General features: G+C 51.4%; 3 protein-coding genes across 7 annotated transcripts in view; 1 reads left to right on the forward strand and 2 right to left on the reverse strand.

Annotated features, from left to right (window-relative positions):
• The first annotated feature begins 108 nt into the window (after positions 1-108).
• Positions 109-15,755, forward strand: LOC102072901 (malignant fibrous histiocytoma-amplified sequence 1). Of its 3 annotated transcripts, none has more exons than XM_026796196.2 (10): positions 109-3,667; positions 4,284-4,575; positions 4,984-5,170; positions 6,105-6,295; positions 6,396-6,883; positions 8,055-8,212; positions 8,706-8,865; positions 9,305-9,375; positions 9,476-9,582; positions 9,798-15,755. In XM_026796196.2, exons 1-10 carry the CDS (start codon positions 2,709-2,711, stop codon positions 9,813-9,815), a joined length of 2,631 nt encoding a protein of 876 aa, XP_026651997.1. In that variant the 5' UTR covers positions 109-2,708; the 3' UTR covers positions 9,816-15,755. The 3 variants fall into 3 exon arrangements, with proteins under 3 accessions (XP_026651997.1, XP_014125740.1, XP_026651996.1); XM_014270265.3 differs by having other exon boundaries at positions 109-1,829; positions 2,788-3,667; positions 9,476-15,755; XM_026796195.2 differs by having other exon boundaries at positions 9,476-15,755.
• IRF7 (interferon regulatory factor 7) lies at positions 10,379-13,871 on the reverse strand. 2 transcript variants are annotated; one of them, XM_005491605.4, is made up of 11 exons: positions 13,730-13,871; positions 13,494-13,656; positions 13,101-13,263; positions 12,937-13,019; positions 12,734-12,779; positions 12,536-12,628; positions 12,265-12,462; positions 12,025-12,156; positions 11,499-11,870; positions 11,220-11,338; positions 10,379-10,525 (listed from the first exon to the last, which is right to left on the reverse strand). In XM_005491605.4, exons 1-11 carry the CDS (start codon positions 13,750-13,752, stop codon positions 10,379-10,381), a joined length of 1,539 nt encoding a protein of 512 aa, XP_005491662.2. In that variant the 5' UTR covers positions 13,753-13,871. The 2 variants fall into 2 exon arrangements, with proteins under 2 accessions (XP_005491662.2, XP_026652000.2); XM_026796199.2 differs by lacking the exons at positions 12,937-13,019; positions 13,101-13,263.
• Positions 15,756-16,547: 792 nt separating the features above from the next.
• SLC25A22 (solute carrier family 25 member 22) overlaps positions 16,548-27,999 on the reverse strand; it is a 51,890-nt gene continuing 40,438 nt past the window's right edge. For both annotated transcript variants that reach the window (XM_074543264.1, XM_074543265.1), the window contains exons 6-10: positions 23,345-23,463; positions 21,480-21,645; positions 20,508-20,662; positions 19,626-19,701; positions 16,548-18,808 (exon numbers count right to left, since the gene is read on the reverse strand). In XM_074543264.1, the coding sequence (XP_074399365.1) occupies positions 18,655-18,808; positions 19,626-19,701; positions 20,508-20,662; positions 21,480-21,645; positions 23,345-23,463 (670 nt within the window). In that variant the 3' untranslated portion in view covers positions 16,548-18,654. The remainder of the gene's footprint in view (positions 18,809-19,625; positions 19,702-20,507; positions 20,663-21,479; positions 21,646-23,344; positions 23,464-27,999) is intronic.

Here is a 27,999-nt window from a genome sequence, read left to right on the forward strand (position 1 = left end):
GCATTTGCCTCTTGGCCTGGCTGTTCCATGTAAACCTGCAGGCGTGGCTCTTGCATAAGGAATACTGTGCTTGTGGAAGAGGATTGGAGTTGGATCAGTAATTGTCCCTCCTCCTCTGCAGGAGAACTGCAGATTCCTATCAAGAATCAAAGGATTCCAGCACACAGTCTGGCTTCATCTTGATGGCTTTAGCAGAACTCCTTGCCTGCAGGTACTGCAGAGCAGCAGATCTGTTTAAGTGACCGTCTGAAATACAGGCCCTTAAATGATACAGCGCCCTTGAACCTGACTTGAATCATTCCCCATCAAATCCTGCTAGGGAGGAGATGTTTCACAGAGAAATTGAAGAGAAAACCAGTAAGGAACAACTCAGAAGCTGGCTTTCCCTTCACAGGAACTGGTTTGGAGCTTTTATTTTTTAATTATTTAAACAAAACAAGCCTATATACCAGTAGTGTATGGACTGGCACAATGCTTCACTCCTGTCACTCACTGTGCTGGAGGAGTGTTTATGGATGAATCCTGAGCATTTTGGAGTTAATCTTCATTGGTTCCTTATGCTTCCTCTATGGAAGTGCAGCCTGGGTGGACCGTAAGAAAGTGATAACTATGGAGTTGCTTTGCAGATTTTTGGAAAAGACACAGTCCTAACTGCAGAAGAACAGAGGCAGAGAAGTTTTCAAGCTAAACTTGGAGCTAGAATAGATATGTGGAACATGGGTTTGGGGTTGTAAATATAAACATAGCTGATAGATTTTTTTTGACAAAATAAAAATTCAGAAACTTTAATGGCACTGTTGGCACAAGAGTGAGAGAATGTGATCTAGTTGTGCATACATTTAGGCTGGGAATTGGACACCTCTGAATGTCTCAGAGGAGCAATTCTGCCATAACCTGTCTGTATACAAAATGAAAAAGGGTAGGTGGTGGGAAAAATAATTGAAAAATAAAAATTGATCAAATAATAGAAGCAACTACACTGTCTACCAGGAAGATAGTGTCAGTCTATTTCATTCTTCAGGCTGTTTCACTCCTTTAAATTCATGTTTAATGTTACCCTTGAACTGGCAGTACAGACAGCAGCCTGTTGCAGGATGTGTTAGGAGTGCCTGCACTGTAAGACCTGTTAAATTTGTTACCTCTGCGCCTGCCATTGCCTGAGGAGTGCTGAGACAGAAAATTACACCTTCTGCATGAACTTTCTACTGAAGTTACATGAACAAGAATACTGGTTCTTTCATTCTGTCTGCCATTAAAATAAAATTATCAAATTGTAAGCTGCCTCCTGGGAGAGGCAATGAGAAACATACCTAAAAATACCTCTTCTGGTGTGTTCTAGAAAACAATGTACTCTGTATACTGCTTGGTTGAGTTTTTTCCCCCTTTCTGACTGGCCCTCTTGGATCAGATGCTGTTACCTGTTTAAGGGAAGAAATCTTATTTATTCAATACATGCATAGTTTGGTAACAGTATAACCTCTTTTTAGGTTTGGTTCCTGTGGAAGTGTGGTGATGCCAAAAGCTTGTTCAGCACAGGCAGGGAGGGAATGCTGCACCAGCAATTTGACTCAGGACCTACTCTGCCACCATGGTTGTCCCATAGGTGACCTCCAGTACTGCTTTTGGGACATAACCCTGGCCCTGCCATCTGGCCAGAAATGTTCAGGTTCTTGGGCGATGATCTGAGGTTGGATGGAGAAAGAGGGTGGGGTTCTCTGGCCGAGCTGGGGGAGGCGGGAGCGGCACGAGAGGAGGAAGCGAAAGGGGGAGGCGAGCGCCAGGAGGATCCAGCTGGGGCCACGCTGCAGTCATGGCCCAGCCCAGAGCCTGTGAGTAGCTGCCCTGGCTCTTCACTGCTCAGTGGTGGTGGGAGTTCTTTGGCTTGTCCCTGAGGGAGAGACTGGGCATGTGGGAGAGGGCGAAGTCTTGCTTTCCTGCTGGGCTTGGAGCATATCCCACGTTTCAGTGGTGATGCTGAGAAGTGATGAGTCAGTCCTGAACTGGGTGCATTGCATAAGGGGATGCCATGCTTGGCATCATGGGAGGAAGTGAAAAAGGGAGAGGAAAGCAAATCTAACCATGTTTTGCTCTGGTATCGTGTGATCCCCATCCCATTGACGCTCTCTTCACCTGCAAATCTCTCTTCCCTAAACACTCTCTGGGGACATTCTCAGCCATCACTGAGGCCCTGCCTGTGTTCCCTGTCTTTTGGGGAACCCCAGCATCCCTGTGTTATTTGCCCAGTCTCCCAGGGCTGGGAGCATCCCTGCAGGGAATCACAGCATTGTCTGGAGGGGGGAGGATGTAATAGAGGAAGTGTCTGAACTTGCTGGCCCTGGCCTTAGTGCATCCCCATAGCTGTGGTCGAGCTGCGAGTGGGCTGGGTGAGTTATTTGGGGAACAGCTGTCCTGATGTCAGCTCTGCCCCCACAGCCCACTGCTGGGATTAGAGAACCCAGTTTTGGGGCGGATGCATCTGTGGCTGGAGCTCTTGCAGGGCTCAAAGCATGAGAGCAAATCTGTTAATGTGACACTTGGGCTGCAGGTCAACATCTGGTGGGAACTGTTCCTGCATCTTCAGTTCCAGCCAAGATGTTCAGCTTCAGTTCCTCTCTTGAGAGGACACAGGGGCTGTTCAAGCAGTAATTGTGGTTGCTGTTCAACCAGCTCCTCTGCTTTTCCTTGCTGGCCAAAATTATCCCAAAATCATGCAAAAAAAGAAAAAATGGTCTGCAATTTCAAAGGTCAAAGTCTCTTTTAACCACCTTCTCTGTCCCACATGTCCAGGTCAGGAGCAGGAGGACAGATTGCATGAAGTGAATCTCTCTACCCAGAGGCTGCGTGTGCTCCCTCCCTCAGTCCTGAGCAATTCCATGCTGGAGAGCCTTGACCTTGACAGGAACAAGCTCAGGAGCATCACTGGCATTTCTAAGCTTTGCAACCTCAAGAAGCTGATATTGTCCAAGAATGAGTTTGTGGACTTTCCCAATGAAATCCAGAGCCTGGTCTGTTTGGAGAGGCTTGAGCTGAATCAGAACCAAATTCGGATCATCCCAGAGGGGGTTTTCTCCCATCTCCCCAGGCTTAAGCACCTGCGGCTGAACAACAACCGTCTGTGTGCCCTCCCCAGGGACCTGGCAGCCTGTGGGGGCAGCCTCCAGTACCTGAACATCTCCAACAACCTGTTCCGCACCTTCCCGCAGCCCGTCCTGCAGCTGGCACGCTTACAGGAGCTCCATGTGCAGAACAACACCCTCCGCCAGCTCCCCAGGGAGCTCTTCCAGGGACAGTCCCTGAAGACGTTTAAGGCCAGTGGGAACCCTCTGCGGGAGCCGCCCAGTGAAGTGTGTGCTGGTGGCATTCGGCAGATCCGGAATTACTTCAACCAGCTTCAGCATGGTTCGGGGCAGGAGGACAAGAGGGTCAAGACCATGTTCCTGGGGGCCTCGCTGGCAGGGAAGTCCACCATCTGCAGGAGCCTGAAGCAAGGGCGATCCAAACTGGTGCCCAAGGAAGAGCGAACAGTTGGGATAGAGATCAGTGAGTTCCAGATCGAGGACTTCACATTTCTCTTCTGGGATTTTGCTGGCCAGCTGGAATACTACATGACTCACCATGTGTTCATCACCCCACAGGCGCTCGTCATCCTCGTCATCAATCTTCACATGTAAGTGCTGAGCTGGTTTGGATTCCTGGTGGAGTGGGGAAACCAAAAAGGAGCTGGCAAAACTTTGCACTGCACAAATTCACACCATTTCCACTGGACCTTGAGGCGTGGCCTTCTTACCATTGGCATAGCTGGCTCTCCCTCTCCCCATTTTTGCAAATCAACCTTTTAATCCACCAGCTCTGTCATCACCTTGCCAAAGGCATCTGTTTGGAAGGGTTGAAATAAGTATCAAGTCCTTATGTGACAGCTGAACCTCATCTAAGTGGACTTGCTTTCTGCAAGAAGCAAATCCCTGTGATCCCTTCTGTATCCTGTAGTGTTCCCTGAACATGGAGGGAGTACGGGGCTTGGGTTTGGAGCTACAGAGGGATGCTCTTGTCCACAGCAGGGTTTGGCTCTGCTGTACCCCATAGCTTAAGGATGGGGAACTGAAGGATGAGCTTGGATACAGCCCATGTCTATGGGCTGTATCTCAGATTCTGAGATCTGAGCTCTTGTCCAAGTGAGCTCCTGGGACAGGAGAGTGTGTGGTCAGGCCTGTACTGGTGGAAGTTGGTTGGAGATCCAGAGGGTGAGATGTGAATTTGGGATTTTCTTTTTCTCCTTTCCCCAGGTACCAAACTAATGACAAAACTTTCAAGGAGCTCGTTGGTTTCTGGATCAACAACTTGTCCATGCGAGTCCCAAACTCAGTGGTGCTTCCTGTGGGAACCCATGTGGACTGCTGCCAGGAGCAGGAGGTAGCAGAGAAGACCCATGACATCATGGCCAGGATCACAGCCATGTTGGCAGAGAGAAAAAGCAACCTTGCTCACTTCATCGACAACCTGGAGGGCAGTGAGGAGCCCAAGTTTTACGTGGACCAGTGGGAGAGGCTGAAGGAGATGGAGAGCTGCGCATTAACCGTAGGGCTGAGATTTTCCTGGGCTCTGGCTGGCTGAGGTCACCCTGCTGTCTCTGGCAGCCCAGTGTGCTACTGGCTAAGGGGACCTGGTGCAATTGCATCAGGCCACTGCTGCAGCCCCTCCCCAGGCTGGGGTGGACGTGGTAACCCTTGTTACCACGGGTCCTTGTCCTTGTAGGTGATGGGCATCTCCTCCTGTGGCTTGTAGCAAGTGCCTGAGGAGGAGTGTGAGGGGTGACCAGGTGATTTTCAGGAACTGCTGTAGAACAGAGGTGTGAAGGAAGTGCCTCTGAAGCTGAGCCAGTGGCCTCTCTCACCCTGGGTGACCTCATGGGTCCTTCCTTTACCTCACAGGCTGAAAAACTCCTCTAGGTGTGCTTTTGTCAGGTATGTGCTTCCTCTTTTCCAGATCTTAAACTTAGTTGCTGTCAACTGCACGGATCACCGTGCCATCAGAAAGCTCGAGGCCACTATTTTGAAGCATGTGAGGAATGAGGAGCTCTTCCCGGAGGTTGTCCGAGTGCTGCCGCCTGTCTACAGGCAGGTGGAAGCTGCCATCGCGGATATTGCAGGGAGCGAGGAGGTGGCCGACCACGGTGAGCGCTCTGTCACCTCTGCCACGCCTTTCTGGGAGGAGCTCCTGTCCCGTGCCTGGGACGGGCTCTCTCCAGGGCTGTCCTGAATTGGGGATGGGCTCCCCAGTGCTTGCTGCACCCTCTGGCCCTGTCTGTGGGGCAATGGGGTCGCTGCTGAAGACCTTGCAGTGTTCATGCTGAGCACGCCTCACAGGTCTGGTTTCTTTGTTTCCAGTGATGTATTTAGTTCTCTCCCCTTTTCCCGGTAAAAGCAATTAAGAACATTTTTCAGGAAGGAGCTCCACAGCTTTAATGCAACTATGTGGTTTTCAAATCTACATCCTGCTAACCTTATTTAATGGCCCCTACCCTTCCCTAGACCGTTTTTCCATGTGTCTTGTGACTTAGCAGAGCCGGCAGGCAGCTCCAGCCCCTTGCTTATACACCTAAAGCAGGTATTAATTCCACCTGTGACATTTATTAATTATTTCCCAGTGACATCACTGGCCCCTCTGGCCACTGTAAGATTATAGAACAAGGAGCAAATGCTTTCCTTTTGTGGACATAAGTCAGATTTTATTGCCTGTCCCTCTGCACTGCTGAATGGCACTCTGAGGTTTAACTGGCAGTCTGAGGTTTTCTGGCTAGAAACAAACTTGCTTACTCAAACAATAATAGGAAAAAAAAAAAAAAACAGTATTAGCTTTGTTTTTCAGAAAGTCTTGGCAGGCTGTTCCCACTGCTGAGGCAAGGCAAAGTTGTGGGAGCTTCAGGGTGTCAGCTGGACAGCTGAGGAGAGGCAGAACATTTTTGGTCACAGTCACCAAGCACACTGATCCCAGCTACTTCCCCAAGGATGGCATAGGTGACATGGGTGTTTGATGGCTCTCTGAAGCATCTGCCTTGGAATGCTGTGTCTGATAGATGCATGCCGAGCTCCTGCATCTCCCTCTAGGCATGATGGACCTCCAGTACCTGCTCAGCAAACTCTCCCAGCGCGAGAACTTGGCCAGCCTGAGCAGAGAGCTCCTCCGGGACATCTTGCGGTACCTCCACCGCATCGGGCTCATCGTGTGGTATGAGGAAATCAAGCACTTGGAAAGCACTGTCTTCCTCCAGCCTACATTTCTAATAACAATGTTCAAGGTGAGAGTGGGGATCAGGACCATCTCTGTAGAGCCCAAGCTCTGCAGCTTTGCTGGGCTCCTCTCACTGCCACCTTGTCTCTCCTTCTCTTCCCATGCAGCTCCTGGTGCGGCACCAGCTCGTCCAGCAGCTGGAGAGCGTCTCTGTGGAGACGCTGATCGGGGAACACGCCACCATCAGAGACAGGGCCAACTGGGTGTGGACCTTCAAGTCCAAGGCAATGCTGTGCCACCAGGCTGTGCGTGCCTTGGTGAAGCACCAGCTCTGTTCGGAAGGCATGCGGGATGTCTTTGAGGAAATCATGGGACCCAGGCCTCACAGAGGGAGAGGGAAGCTCTTCAGCCTCCTGGAGCACTTTGAGCTCTGCATGGAGGTGAAGCACACTGAGGCACTCAACCCACAGGCCAGGGAGTTTGTGCCTGGGCAGCCATGGGAGACAACACAGAGCCAAGGCAAGTCCTGGTACTTGTTCCCCACCTATCTGAACCAGACAGAGGAAGTGTCTGAGGTCTGGGGAGGAGATCACCCCGAGGACCTCCACATCCGTGCCTACTTCTCACCCGAAATACCTGAGGGCTTCTTCCAGAGGTAAGCACTGGTTTCTGGCCATCAGTGAGGTGGTGGGATTGAGTTTGCTCTGTGCAGTGCCAGGATGACTCTCAGCAAGTCCTTGGCTCTTGAGACTGTGTCTGCTGAGGCCTGAGGCTGGGAGTCAAGATACCAGGCTGGCTGCTCAGCTGTGCCTCACACACACGTGTAGGGCCCTGGGTGAACCCCTTGTGATGTTCACTGCCTGGATGTGAGCAAAGGCCACACTCCTTCTGGTTCCCCTTTCATCTCAAGGGGTATTTGGCTAATCTGTGTCCATCCAGGCAGGCAGAGGTCTCACAGTCTCACACAAGAATGTTCCAATTTCTATGAGTGTTGGAACTGTACCAGATTTTGGAACTTCTCCTGGTTTTCTGGACTTGTGTCTAGAGTTTTATCTGATGGTGTTGTGGTTAAACCCCAACTGGCAACCAAACACCACAGAGCCACTCACTCACTCTCACCAGCTGGACTGGCAGATAATCAGAAAAGTGAGAAAACTCATGGGTTGAGATAAAGACAGTTTAATAGTTGAAATAAATTATTATGATAACAGTGATAGCGATAATAATATTGTAATGAAAAGGAAATGAGCAAAGAGAGAAATTAAACCCAAGAAGAACAGGTGATACAAATAAAAAACAATTGCTCAGCACTAACCAACTCACGCCCAGCCTGTTCCCAAGCAATGGTCCCCCAGCCAGCTCTCCCCTAGGTTTATATGCTGAGCGTGATGCCACTGCATATGGGATATCCCTTTGGTCATTTGGGGTCAGCTGTCCTGGCTGTCCCCTCCCAGCTCCCTCGCTGGTAGGGCAGCCTGAGGACCTGAAAACCCTTGCTTTGATGTAAGCCCTGCTCAGGAGCAGCTAAAACATCAGTGTGTTATCCACATCATTCTCATCCTAAATCCAAAGCATGGCACTGTACCGGCTGTTAGGAAGAAAATTAACTCCATCGCAGACAAAACCAGGACAAGATGGCCAACTCTGGAAGAATCTCTTGGTTTAAGAGGCTGTTTCTGCTGCTTGAGCTTTCAGTAGGGAAAGGTCCTCACTTGGTGTCTGTTCTTACTGAAACTTGGTTCATATTTTCAAGTCCCTCCAGTTCTTCCAGCATTCGGGATAAGCTTGGAGAAAAGTGATGAAAGCCATGGGCAATCTCCTTGCAGGTTCCTGGTGAAAGCTTGCTCCTTCTATTCCACACACTGGGTGGCCAAGGTGACCTGCCTGCTTGTATGCAATGGCAAACCTCTGCTGATCAAAGAGAATAACCAGAGGGCCTACAGCTACCTGGAGCTCCGCAGCAGAAAGCCATCAGAAAGGACAGGTAAGATCCCTGATCCGTATTTCATGACTCCCAACCCATGTGTCTCCTTACCTCTGCTCCTGCCACCTCCAACCCTATGGGAAGTGTCCCAAGAGGACTCTGCCACATGCCCTAATCTGGCCTGGGTCCACCAGCAGTCCACTTGAAGGTTTCCCATTTCTCCATGTAATTTTGTTCAGGACTCTTCTAGAGATATCACATGAAAGTGGGATGCCAAGTTTTCATTCTCGTCATGGAGGAAATGGGTTGTCCTTCCCCAGAAGGCCCCAGCAGAGAACAGTCTAAGGCTGGATCTTCAAGTGATAAGCAAAAGGGGCCACCCAAGTTGTGGAGCTCTTCCAATGTATCATTAAATTCCTTATGGAAGTTTGGTTGACTGGGGATGGAGCCAGTCTGACAGTTGAGGCTGTGGGTTGTGTGGGTCACCACAGAATGTCCTGGGCTGCTGTGGCTGGAGGCTATATGAAAGAGACATTCTCCTTTTGCCTGGAAGGGTTCCAGTTTGCTTGGGATTTCCTCGTGGCAGTTGTGCTCATCACCCAGAAGCTCGCTGAGGAGTGGCCGGGGCTGCACGTGTGTGTGAAGTCTCCCTGCCGAACGTCCGGCTGCCCCGCAGAGTTCCTCTGGCCAGACATGGATGGCACAGGTGCCACGTACGTACACACTGTGCCCTCCCAGCAAGGCTGGGAGCCAGTGGTCACTACTGCAATGCTGGTGAACCTGGTCAGCTTCTAAAAGCCACGTGAAATTAATCATGAAACTCACCAGGCACCACAGTGCCCTTCTCCCAACCCTAGCAGCTTGTGTCCCATGTGGTGTTCACACTTACTGGTGTGGGAAATTGGAGCATGGAGGGAAAGGTGAAGAAGCTGAGACTCTGGGGCCCGGGCACATAATGCTCACTCTGGACATGTCCCTGTTTCATGAGGAGCTGAAGGTGCTCAGGCACCTGGGAGGGCAGCAGCTGTCCCACCAACAGCTGCACGTCAGGGTGGGAAGAGCAAACCTATTCCATTAGTCTTGGCATCACATTCCATGGGAAGTGCTGAGAGCAGCTCCTGCTGCTTCTTTCCTGGGCTTTTTCCTCCACAGGACAAAGGAAGACGTTAAAACCTGCGGGACGTGTGGACACCGCTTTGGTGCAGAGCTGCTCCTGCCCAAAGGTGAGCCCAGTGTCCCGAGTTTGTGCCACAGCTGTGATCAGGGGAAAGAGGGCTGAGGGTTTCATGGGGCTGAGGGGCTAAGAGTGCCCCATTCCCACAGTACCCAGGCCACTGGAGGAGCCCCCAGCACAGCCATCTGCTCACTATTACGTGACAAGCTACGGGACCACCACCTTTGGGCCCAGCAGCATCCAGGTCACTCGGCAGGTAAGGACACCGCTACCCCTCCTTGCCCAGGGACCAACAGTGTTGGCCAGGCTCCTGAAATGAGGGGATGCAGTTGCCTGCAGCCTGGGGAGGGCACACCCCATCTTCAGGCAGCCCTCTGGTTTCCACTCTCCTCCCTGAGATGCCACCCCCTCTGCACCACTGAGCTGGTGGTCTGGGTGTTCCATGTTGTACTTACTACCTTATTTTTCCAGAACATCTCCAGTGAGTAACTCTGGGCGGCGCTCAATGAAGAATTACTTTTGTTTAGCCCAGGCCAAGCTGTCCTCAACACATTCTGCTTGTGACTTATGTTTGCAGCCTTTATGCAGGAGAATAAATGCATTGATAAATGCATCCCTTCACACTGGGAAGTCACCTCATCCACTCAAATTTAAGGGGAAGAAGGTGCTGATAAAGCTCTCTGATACCAGCCCTCCCCTGCCAGCAGGGACTTTGCTGAGACAAGGCTGGGCACGGGCTCCCATGGTTTTGGGGGTAGAAGGGGGTGGTGAAGATTTCAGACTGATAGCAGAGGCAGATATCCAGGCAAAAGAGGACAACATTTCTATATATATATATTTTTTAACTTGGAAAAAATAAGAAAATATATCTGTAAATTACCACACTCCACAGAAACACCCACTAGAAGCTGACAGAGAGGAAAAGGAATGTGTGAGCTCCAGGACTGGTCACTGAAGTCATCCTCAGGTTGGGGGGTGCTGGTTTGCAGAGCCTGGCATGCCCAGTGGTCCTGCTGCCCATGCCAGGGCCATGGGGAGCGGGGCAGGAGGGCTCAGCCCAGCTGCATGTTGTACTGCTCGATGAGCTCCATGAGGTCGAAGGAGTTGGAGAGCTGCAGGCTGATGGTGCGGCTGTCCAGGGAGGAGGCTCCCTCCTGCAGCACCTGCTCGTACCAGTACTCACAGAACTTGGGCACCAGCTGCAGCAGCAAAACATCGGGGTTAGGGGCAGCTGCCTGATATAGCTGCAAAACCTGCATGGCCCTGTCCTCCTGGAGGGAGAAGATGTCTGGGGCACCCTTTGTCTGCCCCAACCCCTGAGGGTCCCTGTCCCTGGGCAGCTGCCTTCTACACCATCCCACCCAGACCCTGAGTGCTCTCTGGCCCATTCTCCACCCATGTTTTCCCTGGTCCCCAAGGGTTCCCGCCCTGGTCATGCAGCCCCTCATGGCACCAAGGGTCCCTCTCCCCTGTCATTCAATTCCCCCACCTCTCTCAGCCCCCAAGGTACCCCCTCCTTGGGTATCCAGATGTCCATCTGCTCCACATCCTGAGAACTCCCAAATCTCCATCTCCACTGCACACTGAGGGCCTCCCTCCTTGTGCACCCAAGAACTCGCCTCCCCTGGCCCCTGAGGCTCCCCCTGCCCAGTCCCTGAGAAAACTCCATCACCTCTCTATCACCTAGGAGTCCCCATCCCTGGGCACCCAGAATCCCACCTGCCTCAGTCCCCAGGGGTCCCTCTTCAGGCACCCAGACCCTCCATCTCCCACCCAACTCGACCTCGAGGGTCCCCCTCCTCAGGCACCCAGAGTCCCAGCTCCCCTGGCCTCCATGAGTCTCTCCCCTTCCCTGGGCAGCAGTGGGATAGTGGTGGGTTTTGGCTACTGCACCTTGACCAGGATGAGCTTGGACTCCTTAGGCTTGGCGTTGGAGAAGGCCTGCCCAAAGCAGAGGTAGATGGTGAAGTCAGGGGATCGCCGCCTTTGGCCATTGCGGAAGTCCCTCAGCTCTGTGAGACAAAACAGGGCTCAGCTTTGCGGTGAGCCTGGGGCCACAGAGGGGCTGGGAGGGTTTGGATGCTTGTAACATCCTGGGGCTGGCTCCCATGTGCCCCAAACCAGGCTGGGCAGGAAAAAACACACGGGGAACTACGTGACACCCCTACACACCTATGCAAAACTCATTGAAGTCAAAGATGGGCGTTTCCTGGTCCCGGTAGAGCAGGTTGGGTGGGGGCTCCTCACCCCCCTCGAGCTGCCGGGACAAGGCCCAGAACACCTTGCACTTCTCCCGGCGGGTGGCAAAGACCTTGGGGGCGCGTAGCTCCAGCTGCAGCCCCGCGATGCCCAGCAGCTCCTCGGTGATGCGCCGCTGCTTGCGGTCGGGCAGGCCGGCGGGGCTGGGGAAGTGCACCACGTGCCAGGGCCACGGCTGGCTGGGGCGCTGGTACGTCAGCAGGCAGCGGCTGCCCTTCACCACCTCCCGGTGGAGCTCCTTCCCCCGGTAGTAGATGGTGACATCCAGGATGGACATGATGTCATCTGCACCAAGAAGTGATCAGCAGCTGCATCCTCCAAACCAAAACATTCCCCGTCCCCAAAGCACTCCCCAAGCATATTTACTGCTAATAACTGTTAATAACTGTTAATTATTGTTAATAATCATTTATAGCTATTAATAATTGATAACCCTCACCTGTGTTATCCACCAGCAGCTGTGGCTGTGGCACGGGGCTGGCGGTGGGCACGAACACCGTCGCCTCCACCGCGTACTGCACAGGGACCGTGCCCTCCGTCAGGTGGCACGGTGGTGGCATGGCCCCTGCAGCTGGAGATGAGCAGCACTGTATCACCATTCCAGATGCCACCCTGGCCTGTTGCCACCCCATTATGGCATTCCCACAGCCAGGGCCAGATCCTGTCCCATGGCACCCACCTGTCTCCTCTAGTGGCATGAGGCCCGTTGGTTGGTAGGTGTCCAAGGTGGGTTGCTCCACCGTGGGCACCCACTGTGGAAATGTCGTGGGAGGGAAGCAGCTGTTCTGGCTGGTGTCTGTGTAAGGCTGGAGCAGGGTGTCCTGGTGAGGCTGGAGCACAATGTCCTGGTGGGGAGTGTCCTCTGCAGGGAAACCACCTGTGGGAAGGTGCTGGGATCACTCACCCAGGCAGTCACCAACCCTGCAGCCCACGAGCAGAGCTGGTCTCACCTGTGGGCACCCAAGATCCAAGGTCGCGGGGAGAGATGTCACACTGCTGCAGCAGCTCCTCCAGAATTGAGAGCTCTATGGGGTCGGTGCTTCCTGAGGGGGAGCACAGTGGGTAGGATGTCTCACAGCCACAAAATCACTCCCAGCAGAGCCTAGTGGGTGTCCTCCCCCAAAAAAGATTGTGGGACTAGTGCTTACCTGGGACAGCGATGGCTGAGGCCATGTCTTGGGGGTGGAGCTCCAGCTGGAATGAGAAGGAGAATGGAATCTTACTGCTGTGGTTGCCAGGCACCCAGCCTCCCCCAGCCCACATTTTGGCCAGGTGCAGCGCTGCAGCTTAGGAGCAATGCTTGTCAAGTGGCAGCAGGGACCCCCCCGGCCTGCTGTGCCCACCCAGCTACCTGCAGCTGCTGTTGTGCTGCCTTCTGGTCCACCACAGGGTTGGGGATGTTGGAATCTCCGTCCTTGCTGTCCTGGAGTGTGGCTGAAAGGAGAGCACCAGGAATGGGAGGCCCTGAGATTGCCCACCCCATCTAACAGAGCCCCTCCATGGGGCGAGGCTCACCTGAGACAATGGAGAAGACCTTGTGGGGGTCATCACCACGCTTGGAATGGTCCTGTTCCAGCTTGAACAAGTGGGTGCTGCTCAGGGCACAGCGGAAGTTGGTCTTCCACTTGGCCGGGTCCTCGGAGCCTTCCTCATACCGCCCACTGACCTTTGCCCAGCCCTGGGGGTGCAGGGAGGGAACATGGGGTCCCTGGCTCCATGAGAAGGGAGGTTTCCAGGGATGACTGGTCTTCCCCCATCTCCCCAGTTCCCACCTTGAAGACCTCAGCTTGCTGCTGGTCACCATCCTACCCCACACACCTTGAAGACCCTGATGCTGCTGCTGGCGACCACCACCCCGCCCACCTTGAGGATCTCCATGTCCCTGCTGGTGACACTCATGCCACCCACCTTGAAGACCTCCAGGTCGCTGCTGGTGATGTCCTTCCTGGCGTTGTGCTTCCAGGGGACACGGAAGATGGTGTGGGCAGAGTCGATCCAGCGCAGTCCCCGGTAGCTCCCGCTGTTGATGGCGTTCAGCAGCCACTGTCCGAACCGCAGCTTCTGGGCTTCCCTGCGGGCGGGGACCGTCACCGGGGGGAACCGGGGCCACCCGGGGCGGGCCGGGGGTCCTGGGCGCCGCTTACCCCTCCTTCTCCTGCGCTGCCATGGTGCCGGGTCCGCAGAGCCGCCGTGCCGTGCCGTGCCGAACCGTGCCGTGCCGTATCTGCCGGGTGGTGACCTCGGCGCTGGGGGCGGCCGCCTCTTTCCCGATCCTTTATCCGCCCCTCCCGTTTTCCTGGAAATCACGTGTCCCTTTCGAAAGTGAAAGTGCCGCCGCTCCCGGTGGGGCGGAGCCGCCGCTGCCGGAGATGCCCGAGCGATGCCCCGGCCCCGGCCCCGGCCCCGGCCCCGGCCCCGGCCCCAGCCCTGCCCAGAGTATCTCTAATTAAAATTAATAAACCGGACCTAAAGCTGAGCGTGGGAATCCCGCAGCGCGGGGGGTCGGACACACCCGCTCCAGCCGGGGCTTCCCGGAGCTGGAAACCCCCGGGCCGTGTCCAGATGTTTATTTTAATCCTTCTTCACCCTACTGCTTTGGCTTGCCCGCCAAGGCCGTGCTGCCAAAAATGACAAACCAACAAAGGCCAAAGTGCGGCGGGCAGCGCTCGGCACCGGGGCAGAGGCGAAGCAGCCCATGGCCCCGACAGGATGGGGGCCAAGGGCAGCAGCAGCGACCGCCCGGCTCTTCCCTGAGCCCTTTGAGCTCTGTGGGGAGCAGCAAAAACAACCCAAACTCCCTGAGAGGTTCCTAACTCAAGGACCAGGAAGGGGTGGAGGGGCCAGTGGGGCTGAAGCATGGGACTGCAGCCTTTTTCCCAATGTGCAACTTGTTTTTGACGAAATTTCTTTTCCTAGGAACTCCCTACTGCCTATTAGGCACTCTGCATGGTTTTCCAGAACACTGCCTGTTGTTTCCCAGGAAATTCCCCACTTCCTTCCTAAAAAATCCCCCGTTGCTCTCCAGGAAATTTCCCAGTTGCTTTGCAGGCTATTTCCTCCTTGTTTCCTGGGAAATGTCTTTGTTGCTTTCTAGAGTCCTCTATCCCTGTCTATGATTTTTCCCTCTCCTTAGGGGATGGATCTCCATTCCTTTCCTGGGAAACTTCCACATGACTGTTACTCCCTGGTGAGAGGAAAGCTCATGTGTTTACAAACAATTTGCTGGGTGCAGGTTGGGTGTTAATGTCTTTGAAATGTGTCCCAATGTCTCTGCTGACTTTTGTAGCAGAGTTCAGGCAGTTCTGCTCCCGAAATAGACAAGGGTCTGCACCGCCTGAGTTTCTGAACTTTAGGGTAAAATGGTAGGTTCAAGGTGGGATAGGTGGGAGGTGGTTCTGGAAGGCTGAACCTTCCTGGTGCCTCAGCCAATGGGGAAAGCGAGAGGGCAGCAGGCGGCCGGGAGTTCAGGATAAAAGGAGGGCGCCCCCTCTGAAATGCCACAGGTGAGTGTCCTGGTGGAGTTTCTCACTTTATTCGAATAAAATTGAAGAACTCCTCTGCCTCCTTTTTGAAGAGAAACCTCTAGTGTTTGTGGATTTTCCTCACACTGGGAAGCAAGAAATTATTTCCCAAGAAGTATCATTCATCCTCTCCAGACAATTCCCTTTTTGCACCACCAATTCCTCCTTTGCATTCTGGGAAATTTCCCCTCTCGGAAATGTCACTGTTACTTTCTTACACAATGTCACTTCTGCTTTCCAGGAATTTCCCAGGTATTTGAGGGAATTTCCTCCTTGCTTTCATGGAATTTCCCTCCTTTTATTTCTAGGTTATCCCCCCTATAGCCTTGTAGGAAATTCCCCCATTGCTTTCTAGAAATTCCCTGAATATTTCCCCCTTTGTTTTCAAGGACTTGCCCCTAGTTCTCACATGGAAATTCCTACATTGTCTTACAGAAATTGTCTTGTCCCCTTTGTTATCCAGGATATTCAGCTTTCTAGGATGGTTTCCTTTTGTGCTCCAGGAATTCTCCTCTTGGTTGCCAGGATTTTTCCTTTTATTTTTCAGGAATTTTCCCCCAGGGTTTTAGGAAATTTCATCCTTCTGTTGCAGGAAATTCCATAAGCCAGAACTGGCTTGAGCACCTGAATCCAGGAGAGGGGCATTCAGCAGATCCAGCAAAATGTATTTAAGGGCAGTGAACACCATGAAACCCAAAGAGGAGCCAGGAGAGCCAGGTGAGGGTGGGAGCAGGGGACAAGGCTGACATGGATGAGGTAAGGCTGGAAAGGGCCCGGGTAGGAGGAGGGAGCCTCTGCCAGTGGGAAGAACAAGGAGTGGTGCTGGCTGCTGGCTCCTGCCCCAGGGACAAGCAGCACCTGCAGGGAGGGGAGCCGAGGCGTGTTTATTTACTTTCATTCCTCAATGCTGCAATCAGTGCAGAGTGGTTTCAGTTAATAAGTGATTTATTCAATTGATGGAAATTCTCCCATTTAATTTTTTTTTTTGCAAGCAGGACCCTGCCTGCCTGGAGAGGGGGGTACCTGTCCTGCACAGCCACAGGTGTTATCCTCTGCCACTTCCCTAAGTCCTGCTGGCTCAGGGACATGTCCAGGAAGCCAAAAATCAGCCTCATTTAGGCCACCAGCTCCTGCACAGTGGAAGAAGAGCTGGAGATTTCAGGAGAAAGAGTCAGTTTTACAAAGAAGTTTTTAAAAGCATCCTGAAGGACAAGGAGAGCTTTCCCTGAATCTCAGCCCTTCGCTGCACCCAATTTTCCTCCAAACTTAACCCCACCATACAAACCTGCACCCCACACACATTCCTGCAGCCACAAGTCACCCATTTTCCAGGACATTCCTTGCAGGAAGAAGGGCAAGCTGAAACCCCACAGGTTTTATCATCAGGGTCTCTTTTGGGGACCCTCCCTGTAAATCAAAAAGCAGCCAGGAATGGGGCACCTTAAAGAAAAAAATAAAATAAACCTTTCTCTTTTAATCCACCTAAGGGAAATCCAGAGCAAGAGCAGCATCACAGCACTACACACAGCACAGACATCTATCATTGCCTTTGCACAGATTCCTTCCCAGATACACAGAGAAGTCATTAAGAAAAAAGAAAAGAAAAAGAAAATTATTCACATATGCGAAGTGACAAGTAACAAATCAGCCACAGAACAACTTTTTCAAAGAGAAAAAGGATGCATCAAGGAAGAAGGCCCCCAACATACACATTTCACAAAAACCTAACCAAAGAACGGTGAAACAGAGGTGGTTTTCTTTTAAACATTAAAAACAAGGCTATTTTAAAAATTAATTTAAATACACATTCAAAACACAAACACCAAGCAGGCGCCTGGAGAATAAAGCAAAAAGAAGGAATGAAAAGTGAATTCAATCAGTTTAATTTCAACACCAAAGTCGGGTGGATTGCACCAAATGGAATAAATAACGGAGAAGATCACACTGGGTTGGTAGATCTCACACTTAAGATCATTTCAACTAGAATTAATCACACAGCCCAAGAGAGTACTGAATGAGGAATTCCTGACAAGTGATATTAGCTGGGGCAGTGTCCCTTTGACAGAGCAGGCTGTAGGTGTGGATTTGCCCCCTGCCACCCAGCCCTGATCCCCACAGGGAGCAAACAGGATGTTCTTGTGATGCATGGGGCTCACAAACAGCTCCCTGCTCAGAGAATGTCAACCCTCTGCCTCTTGCACACCCACTGGCTCCAGCCACACCCAAGGCAAACATCAGAGCACAGCCAGACCTTGTGTTCTCACCTGGCAGGGTGAGCCCACAGGTGCAGCATTTCTACTGCTGCTCCATGGGCTTGGGCAGTGCCAGAACTGGAGCCAGTGCTTCCTTCCATACACCTGGGGTCAGGCTGGGAAAAAATCAGATCAGCTGATCTACACCTGCAGCCACAGCTTTATCACTCTAGGGGTGGGCAGGCTGAAGGAATGTAAGTGGCTTCTTTTTGTTTGGTTTTTCCTCCCCACAACCCTGAATAAAAAAAAAACCTCAAACAAAACCCAAACAGAAAAAAACCTAAAACCAAAAACAAACAACCAAAAAAATACCAAAACAGAACTAAAGAAAATCCCCACAAAACAAAACAACCCCCCAAAAAAACCAAACTAATAAAACAAAAACAAACTAAACAAAACAAAACAAAACAAAACAAAAAACAAACAAAAAACCCCCACCCTGAAACAAAAATAACTTGATCCCAAGTTCCTCTCCCTTCCATGCCTGTAGCCAAGCAGGGAAGCATCTTTGGACATTCATGTGATCCCACAGACATGTTCCCTACAGAGCAGACACCTTATTTCTGCACCTCACCCAGATGTGCCTGTGACACCTAGTTAGGAGGGACGTCCCTTTGCTTTAAAACAAAAATAATTACAAAATCAATAGGAACAGTCAGAATTCATTTAAGTCCAACTACTTTTTAAAAAGGGAGAAGGGAGGACTGAAGGTTTCCAGGCCAAGGAACTTGCCAGAGCCAGCATCCCCCCCACCCCTGCCTCCAGCAGCAATGAGTTAAGCCCCCTTTGTGCAGCATTCACTCTTGACCCGAGGTCAGCAGAGCCAAGGAGGCGCTGAGGGGACACAGCTGCCCCTCCAGCTCCTCCTCAGATGGCTGGCAGCTCCAGGTAGAAAGGGAAACTCGAGTGGATGAGGATTGAAGTTATTACTTTCCCATCTCTCCTCCTTCCCAAGACTGAGAGGAGATTTCTGGGTCTGCAAGCCCAGTCTGTGCTTACCAGTGTCCTTAAGAATGACAATTTAAAACCAAAAAGTGGGAAATTAAAAAGAGAGAGAGTGAGTGAGAGAGAGAGAGAGGAATAATTAAGTATTGTCCATGGAAGGAGCGGGAGGGGCGGGTTCCAGAGGCGGCAGGGAAGGGACTCTCTCCCTCCCCAGTCTGCCCACGCGGGCCCCAGGTCCCTTGCAGCCCTGCCGAAGCCTTTGTGCTGTTGCTGTGACACGGATGGACAGGGATGGCAAACACGGGGATGGATCCGGCGCTGCACGGGGCAGGCACAGGCAGCCCCGCAGGGCTAGGCCCGGCGCCTGGGGAGCAGGTCCAGCAGGAACTCGGCGATGCCCACGAAGTACACCACTTGTGCAATGCCGAAGAGAGGAGCAATCACCAGGGCTCGGCAGTAGGCCCCTTTGAAGAAGGCCAAGGGCCCTTCCCTCTGCCAGATCTTCCTGGGGAGAAATGGCACAGACAGGTAAGTGTCCATTCCACCCCTCCACCGTGCCAGGAGAGCCCCTGGCCGTGCCCTGCCTTTCCACCTCCCTCCAGAGACTAAACTCAGGCAAGCTCTATTGCCTGGCACAGCCCCCACAGCAAATCTCCCATCACTGCCCAAGTGCTCTGCAAGTGGCCATGCAGGAACTTGCCCCATCCCTGCATCCTTGCTCGTGTCCAGAAGTACAGCTAACATAACCCCATGCTTGCATCGAGCGATCCCCCTGCTCAAAAGCTCCCTCAGCACGGGACAGAGCCAGATGACAACAGATTCTGGCTACCACTGGAATACAAAAGCAGAGAAGTCCCTTTGTGTTTTGAAGCAGCCAGACCATAGTTTAGCAAAGGATCAGAGGATAATGCAGCTGGGGACAGCACACTCTGGCAGTGCTTCTGCAGACACTGTGCAGAGCAGTCCCAGGAGGGATATGAGACTCAGTATTGTAGGATTTTCCAACAGTGGGGCCTTGGGAGGGACTACAACATTGCCTCCCTTTGCAGAAATAAAATCTCAGTGTTATGACTACTGGGGTTTGGACAGAAGTATTTAAATATAAATGCTATATTTTTCTTGCTCAATATGGGAAGAAGTTCTCTTTTATAAAACTATATTTATACATCTGCTCATATCTCTATATCTCCAGATAGACAGATAGATTGATAGAAGCACAGGGACAGAGGGAACATGAAGCACAGCTTCTGGCTGGGTCTAGAAGCTGCCCTGCCTGCCTGGCCAAAAGCCTGATGTGGTGGCTCTGCCATGAGGAGCCTTACTTGGTGCAGTCCAGGATCCCCGAGTAGGTGTCCTCATTGACTCCTCTCTGCAAGGACTGCAGCCGCGTTTTGATCACTGGGGGAAAGAGAGGGGAGACACCGCTGAGCACTGGAGGTGTAGCAGGCAGGAGAGTAATGTCTTTGAAATGGTCAGAACAAAATTGCCTAGAATACAGACCATTTTCATACATTTATCAGGGAAAACAAACCCATTCCTTTACATATGGATAAAAGAAACACAAAGCCACCCAAAACCCAACCCCTCCCTCCCTCCTTGTGATCAAGGTTTCAAAAGCTGACTTAAGCTTTAAACCTTCCAAATTCAGATACGTCTCAGCAAAGTGGGAACTTATTTTCAATAGCTCATCTCCTTCAGGAAGAGGCATCTAAAACACATAATTCTACTCCTACATTTCTTCACACCTTGGAGCATGTTCAGTGTTGGGGAAAGAGCAATTACTTTCTGGTGTTTTTCACAGGAGAGAAATCAAGGTGGTACTTAAGGCAGTTGCTGTGGAGCAGGAGAAAAGGCCACAGATCTGAAGCTTCCCCTGTTTGTTCCAGACAATTTTAAGTCCACTTGGTCTGCATATTATTGCCTCACATGGAAATGTGCCTTTCCTGCCAAGAATATGGGAAATCAGTGACACTCTCTTCCTGACATACCTAGTAAGTACTGCAAACCAGTGTGTAAGCTGTGGCCCATGTTGTAACTCAGCTGAACTCACACCATCAGAGCTGGAGGCAGCACAGCTGTCCCTTTCTGTGTGCTCATGCTGCAAAAAGGCTGGCAGAGTCACCCTCCTCTCACCTGGCCCAGCCTGGGCCTCTGAGTCCTGTCACTTGGCACCAGGCCACCAGCACAGGCTGCTCAGGACTCACCATCACAAGGATTGACAGCCACTGCAGCCGTACTGCCAGCCACACATCCAGAGAGGAAGGACACGTAGAACGGAGCCTTGACATTGGGGTCCTTCTGGCCCAGCTTGTTCAGGTTTGCAAACAGTGGGAAGTAAACAATGGAGAATGGGACATCCCTGCAGTGGGGCAGGAAAAAAGGAAGAAAGAGCAAGGATGAGCGAAGTCAGCACAGGACACCAACAAACTGAGCAAAGGAAGGGCTGCAAGCATCACACATTGTCAGCACAGCCACGAGTGCAATGCAAGTATCCTGGCTCTGTGACTGCAGTGCAGACAGGAGCTGAAACGCAGTGGGGCAAAAGTGACTGCACAAAGGACAACAGGCCTATGGGAGGCATGTAGCCCTGCAGGATCAGTGGGCTCCCCCTTTTCTCCAACACTCAAACCAAAGACACCAGCACATTCAGAGGTCAATTGTTTTGACCACTTTTGTTAATTACAAGAGGTCCCATCCTGCCCTCCATTGCCCTGGGTGCTGCTTTAGCTCTACCTTTGTTAAAGCTAGAGCGACACTGTGAAAGCGCAGGCAAAGAGTGTCAGAGCAGGCATCAGTCCTTGCATCAACACGCTCTGTGGCCAGCTCCCATTGCACACCCTGGGGTCTCAGGCTGACAGTTTTACTCTGCCAGCTCACACAGACTTCTGTACAGTGTGAAAATACAGATCATGGGGCACACAAAAACCTTTCACAGAAAGCAGCAGAATTAAATCTTACAGGAAAAAAAAGATACCCTCCATCACTTCTCTGACCTTTCCTTCTTTAATGTACTAAACCTGTGCATGGAAAACGAACTAAACCAAGCCCACACCCACTGAAGTCAACATCTCCTTTCCAGGCTCATCCCCGGGATGGGTGGTGCCTCAGGCCCAAGGCTGGGGATGCCAGTGCCCTGTGCTCAAGCCCGCGCCATCCTACCTTAGCAGCCATCCTACCTTAGCAGCGTGGCTCCCAGGCCCTTGTAGAGTCCGGCGATGCCTTTGCTCCGCAGCAGCTCCCTGGTTATCTGGGTCGCTGTGGGGCGCTTTTCCACAGCCGGCTTGGCCGCCGCGGGGGAGGAGGAGGGCTGGCCCTGCGCCGCCATGAGCTTCCTCTGTGCCTCTGGGGAGCAGAGCGCCAGCCCCGGTCTGTGGGTGCCCCACAGCAGCCTCCTGGTACCCCATGCCCCACAGCAGCCTCCCTCTGCCTGTGCCCCACAGCAGCCTCCTGCTGCCCTGCCCCACAGCAGCCTCCTGCCGCCCGTGCCCCACAGCAGCCTCCCGCTGCCCAGGCCGCGGGACACGGAGCCACAGGGGCAGCACAACACGCACACAAAGGCCAGGCAGGTGCCCTGCCAGCCTGTCCCCCAGTGTGCCCATTCCCTCAGCCTGTGCCAGTCGCTGGCAGTGCTGCCACAGCACAGGGCTGTCGGCTGCGCTCTCCCACCGGCCGGTTTGCCCAAGCCTGTCCCACACCATCTCTGCAGTGCAGAGAACAGGGGGTGCTGTGAGCAGGCAGGGGACAGTCCCTGCTTCCAGGTGTGTCCCTGAGCTGCCAGTGTAACAAACAAGATGCTCATAAACGAGACAGTTTTCCCCAAATTCTGTTCTTTGCCTCCCTCCCCGGAAAGCAATCATTAACCTGGGGAGTTTCTCAGTCACATTTCTAAACACATCCTGGTTCCTCCCACTTTTCCAACTGCTGCACTTCGGCCCTGTGGCCAGAAGATGGAGAGCACTTCACTCTGTAAGTAATCCTGGCACACCACAGCTCTCCTGCCACACAGAGTACAGACTGTTCACAGCATCGAAAACCTCTCCTGAACCCTCAAACCACGGATTAAATCCTTCCAACATTTTAAAATAATACGCACAAAGAGGATCAGGTCTGCAGTAAAACCAGTGAAGAGAGAAAAGAAAAAGTAAATCCGTGATTATTCAGGAATGCCACATCAAATGAGAGATTAAAGGACAAATTGGCCCGTTTTCCAGGAAGGGCCATAAACATGGTATCTAACAGTGTCATGCAGGGCTCCTGGGAAGTGGGGCCACAGCCCAGACTGACCTCTGGAAGAAACTAAGGAAGGAGCAAGCAGCTCTTTCCCCTGGAGTCTCCATGCCAGACTCTGGTCTCTGCTCTCACCAGAAACACTCCACAGTGTTTCAGCCAAAAGGCTCACACTCCCTCCTGCCTCTGCTGCCTGCCAGCTCACGCCCACAGTCCCAGGAGCCTGATCCCAAATCTCGTTCAAATCCAGTGCACTGGGAGAATTTTATTTACTGTTTCAACCAAGACAACTGCTGTTTTTGTCAGAGAGGAAAAAAGAGTACAAGGGGAGACAAGTCATCTGAAAATAACATATCCCCTTGGGAAGCTGTTAGGGAGGTGTTACAAACAGACATCAGAAAACACAGAGATGGAGGAAGCAGCACAGGAAAGGCACTGGAGGATGTTAATTCCTTTTGGGTGCACAGGATCTACCAGGTTTGAATCACCCACAAGCTCACCACCCAGTCATCTCTCCTGTCTCTCTACCAACAGCATTTGCTGTTTTGTTTGCCAAGCCTATTGCTTTGAGCAAAAAACCCCACCACCTTTTGTAACTGCAAGGGCCTCTGCAAAGCCAGCTGAGCAAAGTGCGGGGGGAAGGAAGCTGGGAGGAGGAGGAGAAACCTGCTACATCTGTGGTATCTCTGACGTGGGAGAGCAGGGGGAGGGAAAAGGGTTTTCTCCACTCCTCCTCTCAGCTCTGCCTTGAAAGCCCAGCCCCAGCTCCTTCCCCTCTCCCTGCTGAGGGCACAGAGAAGAAGAGGCCACATACCAATGCGTCCTGCGTCCTGCAGCTGGATTTTGAGCATCTCCATGGGAGTGGTGACAATCACCTGGCAGGTACCTGCACCACAGCCTGCCAGCATCTCCCTCAGCAGTGTCAGCTTTTTCCTGCCCAAAGAAAAGAGAGAGAGTCATCAGAGGAGGTGGCCTGGAATAACACTTGGCCAGCTGGGTACAAGGCTCGAGGCCCCTTGGCCAGCTGGGGGTTACAGGAAAGGCAGCCAAGGGGACAGCAGAACCTGCTAGGCCTGACAGTTCAGCACAACCCTGGCTTGGGATCTCTCCCAGCACCACCTGACCTGGAAAACAGACTCATTTTGTCCCCAGAAACAGAACATTCAGAAAAGCCACAAGCCCCATCAGAACAGCCCCAAACAGGAGCACACAGCCTCCTCCACCCATAGACACAGCACTGCAGCTTCTTCTAAGCTGATGGTGCCCCTGGTCAGGGCACAGCTTTCAGAAAGGGTATCACTTCAGAGGGCAGCAGAGGACCTGAGCATTACGGGAGATAAGCAGCTTTCCTCCTGCCAGCGTAGTCCTTTAAAAATTGTCAACAAACACAGACCACAGGACAAGGAACAAGGAGGGAAAATATTAATCTTGCTGCTTTGGAGTTCTCTGAGAAAAGCAAAGTAAATAAAGAGTGAATATGTATCAGGGAGGCAGTTCCTCTGTGGTTAGGAGCTGTTTCATGTTACCAGGTTTTCCAAACCTAAACAAATAGCCTTTGCACTAAACTGGTTCTCCCTGAGAGACAAGGGATGGGATGGACCTCCAGCAATGAAGATTTGTGTATTCTCTGCACTAGAGAGCAGGGACTATCAGCAACATGTTCTCATGCAGCAAAATGCAGCATTTCATTCCCTCCATTCCAAAACTATGAAAGAGCCCAGCTAAGGCTAAAAAGAGGAATTCACGATACAAAACCTCATAAGATTTTCAGAAAGTGATGTGGTTTTGCCCTGTAAAAAAATCTCACACCTTGGCACCAGAAAACACAGACTTGATTAAAAAGTACACCTGACCTGCTCTTTCCTAAAAGGGTTTAAAAAAGATGTGTGTATAAATCACACAGCCAGAGAGAAACAGCCTCCTCTTTTTTCTGTTTTAAATGCAAGTACCATTTTTACCTCCCCCAGCCCTGCTCTGCAGCAATACCTCATCTTAACCTGCTCAAGGCACATCCCCAGGCTGTGGCAGAAGCAGTCCCACAGTGACACTCCCCACTCCCTTGCACAGCCCAGGCACACTCCCTGCCAGGGGTTTCCCAAGCACACACAGAGCACAGCTGTGGGGCAGTGGGCCAGCAAAGCAGTTTCATTGCCAGCCCTACAGGAAAGGGAGGGCAGATGCACAGTAATCCTGCTGGCCCACCACGTAAGCTGGGCCCATTTCTTCACCTCTCATCTTCTCTGGAGAGGATATGAGAGCAGGGGATTAAAGGCACAGAGCCACAACAGAGATTACCAGTGACTAAATATAGAGCTCTTCTATAAGGCTGAAAGAAGGAATATTTCAGTCTCTCCTTTCCAAATTTCCCCACAGATGAGGAACTGCAAAGAACAATCCCTCCCACGGAGTTACCCACACAGGTGCTGAAGTGTGCACAGCAGGCTTTCCTGGAGGTGTGGGGGACCTAGGGTGTGCAAATCCAGAGGTTCCCACTGCCACTGCCACTTGGAGGTGGCCAACTTGTGCCTTTTGGGTGGCCTGAAGCACAGCACCAGTCTCTGAGTGGCTTGATACAGTCAGCAGCATGGCTGTACAGTCCCCAGCCTGGCTGTGGGAGGAAGCAAACCACCCAAAGGAGCTGGCTGCCAGAAGCTCTCCTTGGCACAGCAGAGCATCTCCCACTTTAGCAAGAGCCCTGGAGCATCCCTAGAGTACATATCTTCTGGCTTCCAGCCAGGGTGACTGCTTTGATAACCAGTTCAAAAGATCAGGAAAGATTTGGCCTACATATTCATCCTGGACCATTATCCCAGCCAACTAAAGTCAGCCATGACTTGACAGAACTCCATGGAGCTATGCCAGTATGGCCCAAGGAAGGATTTACACATGTGGGTGTACTTTGGAGATGTCAAACAGATACATCAAAAGCATCTAAAACAAGGGCTTTCAGCTTTTGGTTTGCACATCCTGGGAACTGGGGAGAGTCCAAGAAAAAAAGTAGCTTAGGATAAGCAAATCTTTTGACAGGAGGTTTAAAAGCTGCCATACAGGGGTCAAACTGCCTTTGCAAAACCTCACCAGTCTGCACATAAAAGGAAAGTTTGAAAACTGTTCATGTCTGCACAACAAAGGAGTTTAAATATTTAAGGCACCACTGGCCTTATCCCCAGTGGTTTAAAAACCAGCACATCTGAACTAACTTCAAAAGCTGCAACACCAGCAAAGATCTGATCCTACAAATCCAGAAACCATCTTTTATCACAGCAAGGGAGTGTTAAATATAACATATACACAATAGCCTCAAATTCTGCGCTGGCAGAAATCAGTTGTTCTACATTTTTTACTGACATACTATTAATTTGTGACAAGTCAAAAATGTCAAATAGGAAGGCGAGGAGATACATGCTTGATTTAAATTAGAGTTTCAAACTAGAGCTGAAAAACAAAGTGAAAAAACAGGAACTAGAGGTTTATGGAAAGCTTTTGGGGAGCAATCAATTCAAAGTTAGGATCTCTGACAGCATTGATATATTGATGTCACATGGGAGCAGTGTAGGGTTTTTTCAAGTTTCTCAGAATCTTGACCATGTGGGAATTTACTGTGTTTGGGCAGGGACCAGAACCAGCCATTCTGCAATCAGGATAACATTTCCAGAGAGGAAATCTCTGAGCTAAAGAAACATCCATTCAAAGCAATCCATTTTTATTTCCTACCCAAAAGGCTACTGTCCCCATCTTGGACATCACCTTCCTCACTCATAAAATAACCCCTGCCTCTGTCTGTCAGCCCAAGAGGCTGCAGAAAGCTCCCCAGGAGTTTCAAAGCAGACAGAGCCAGTTCCTTTCAAACAATTCACATTGTGGGTCTTTGATATGGATTAGAAGACCAGCAGACAGGAGTTGTCCTTCAAAGGAAGAGCTCCCTCTCTGCCACAGTCACAGGGGGATGTGCACACAAACTGCCCTTTAATCCAACCCCCGATTTTCCAAGGGGGAACAAGCTACTGCAACTGCACCTCAGAAAAGCTGGAGCTACGATGCTGGAAATGTAAAAGCAATACAGTTCTCACTACAAGCTCCCTCTCACTTCTAGTGCCAGCTCAAAAATGCCTCAGACAAGCCAAATAAAGTACTGATGTGGAACAGATACATCTCAAAGTAACATGCCAGATTAAATGTTGATCTGGAAGCCATTATTCCAGGAATGTACAGGAGTTCTGTGTTGCATGTTTGGACTAAGTCAAGAGGAGGTTGACTCTTTACCTGCATCAGATTTGCCCTGGCAGGAAATTCCAAGTGTTTTGTTCCTATGTGAACATTTGTGGAAGTGAACAATGGACAGGGTAACACGACTGAGCATGTTGAACACAGACACAACCCATGTTTCATCCCAAGACATGTGCCTGGAATGATGACAAGGACAATGCTCCTCCCATGGGTGCACTCTGTGATTAAACAGCACATCTCTATCTCCCTCCAGATTAACAGTTGAAAGTGCATTTACTTTTTGGCTGACCTTTGATGTCAACAGTTTCAACCCACTGCAACTGCCTGGCCTCTGTGTGCTAAAAGAGCTCTCCCCAAACAGCTGTTCCTGAATTGGCACAGTGACATGATCAGCTCCTGTCTCCTTCTCAAGGGGAAGGGAGAGATTTCCCCAGTTCCAAGTCTCAGTGAGTTGGATGAGGGCTACCTACACTAAAGAAGTGTCTGAGGATCCAATGGATAACTGCAGGAGAGGCTGCCTGGGCACACAAGTGCCAAAGAAAGACCAAGCACAGTCTTGTGCAGGGTGATACAACAGCTCAGCACCAGGACTAGCAGCAGCACTCCTTCTTCCTAAATTGAAAGCCTCACTTTACAGCCTAAGAGTGTTCTGCAGCTCAAGGATCATCCAAGCCATGCAACAGATACTTAAACTCTTGCCATAGAAGAGATGGTCCAAGTATTTCAGGAGAGCCTGAAAGGAGAGCAGATGAAGGAAAGAGCCCTGGGGAGATAGATCCCTTGGGAAGGCAATGGACAGCAAGCTCCAGTCTCCACAACTGCATAAGACTGAAGGAAAAATACCTCGCTTGTCCCCAGTTGGCTATTTCTCTTCCCTGTGCAAAGATACAAAACAAGAGGAAGCAGAATAGAAGAAAATTTTCTAGCATCAGCAGAGGCAGAATTAAGTCAGTCATGCTGGTCTTCCTAGGAATTTGAGCTGCTAAGACAGCAGATTGCCAGCCTTTGCTTCAGAAAACAAACAAAATAAAGGTAAAGATTAAAGAGGACAGGATGAGTAAGGGAATAACACCTTGGAGAAGAGCAGCAGGAAACTCTTCCAGGGACACTGGAAAGTTTTTATGAGCAACAAATTGCTTATGTAAGAAGGCATGAGACACTTTACTGCAGCCAAGGCAGAATATTTAACCAAGAACATGAAAAATGAACAAAACCTGACAAACACATACCCAACAAAACAGC

Source organism: Zonotrichia albicollis, chromosome 6, assembly GCF_047830755.1.
Source record: "Zonotrichia albicollis isolate bZonAlb1 chromosome 6, bZonAlb1.hap1, whole genome shotgun sequence".
Classification (NCBI taxonomy): Eukaryota; Metazoa; Chordata; class Aves; order Passeriformes; family Passerellidae; genus Zonotrichia; species Zonotrichia albicollis.

Bases quoted from the DNA above. Each gene is read 5' to 3' on its own strand.
- LOC102072901 (XM_026796195.2), top strand. From the start codon at position 2,709: ATGCAAAAAAAGAAAAAATGGTCTGCAATTTCAAAGGTCAAAGTCTCT. The intron at 5,171-6,104 runs GTGAGCGCTCTG...ATCTCCCTCTAG, and splicing joins CGAGGAGGTGGCCGACCACG to GCATGATGGACCTCCAGTAC. The intron at 9,376-9,475 runs GTGAGCCCAGTG...CCATTCCCACAG, and splicing joins AGAGCTGCTCCTGCCCAAAG to TACCCAGGCCACTGGAGGAG.
- IRF7 (XM_005491605.4), bottom strand. From the start codon at position 13,752: ATGGCAGCGCAGGAGAAGGAGGG. The intron at 13,657-13,729 runs GTAAGCGGCGCC...CCCCGCCCGCAG, and splicing joins GCAGCGCAGGAGAAGGAGGG to GGAAGCCCAGAAGCTGCGGT. The intron at 12,629-12,733 runs GTAAGCACTAGT...GCTCCCCCTCAG, and splicing joins CTCAGCCATCGCTGTCCCAG to GAAGCACCGACCCCATAGAG.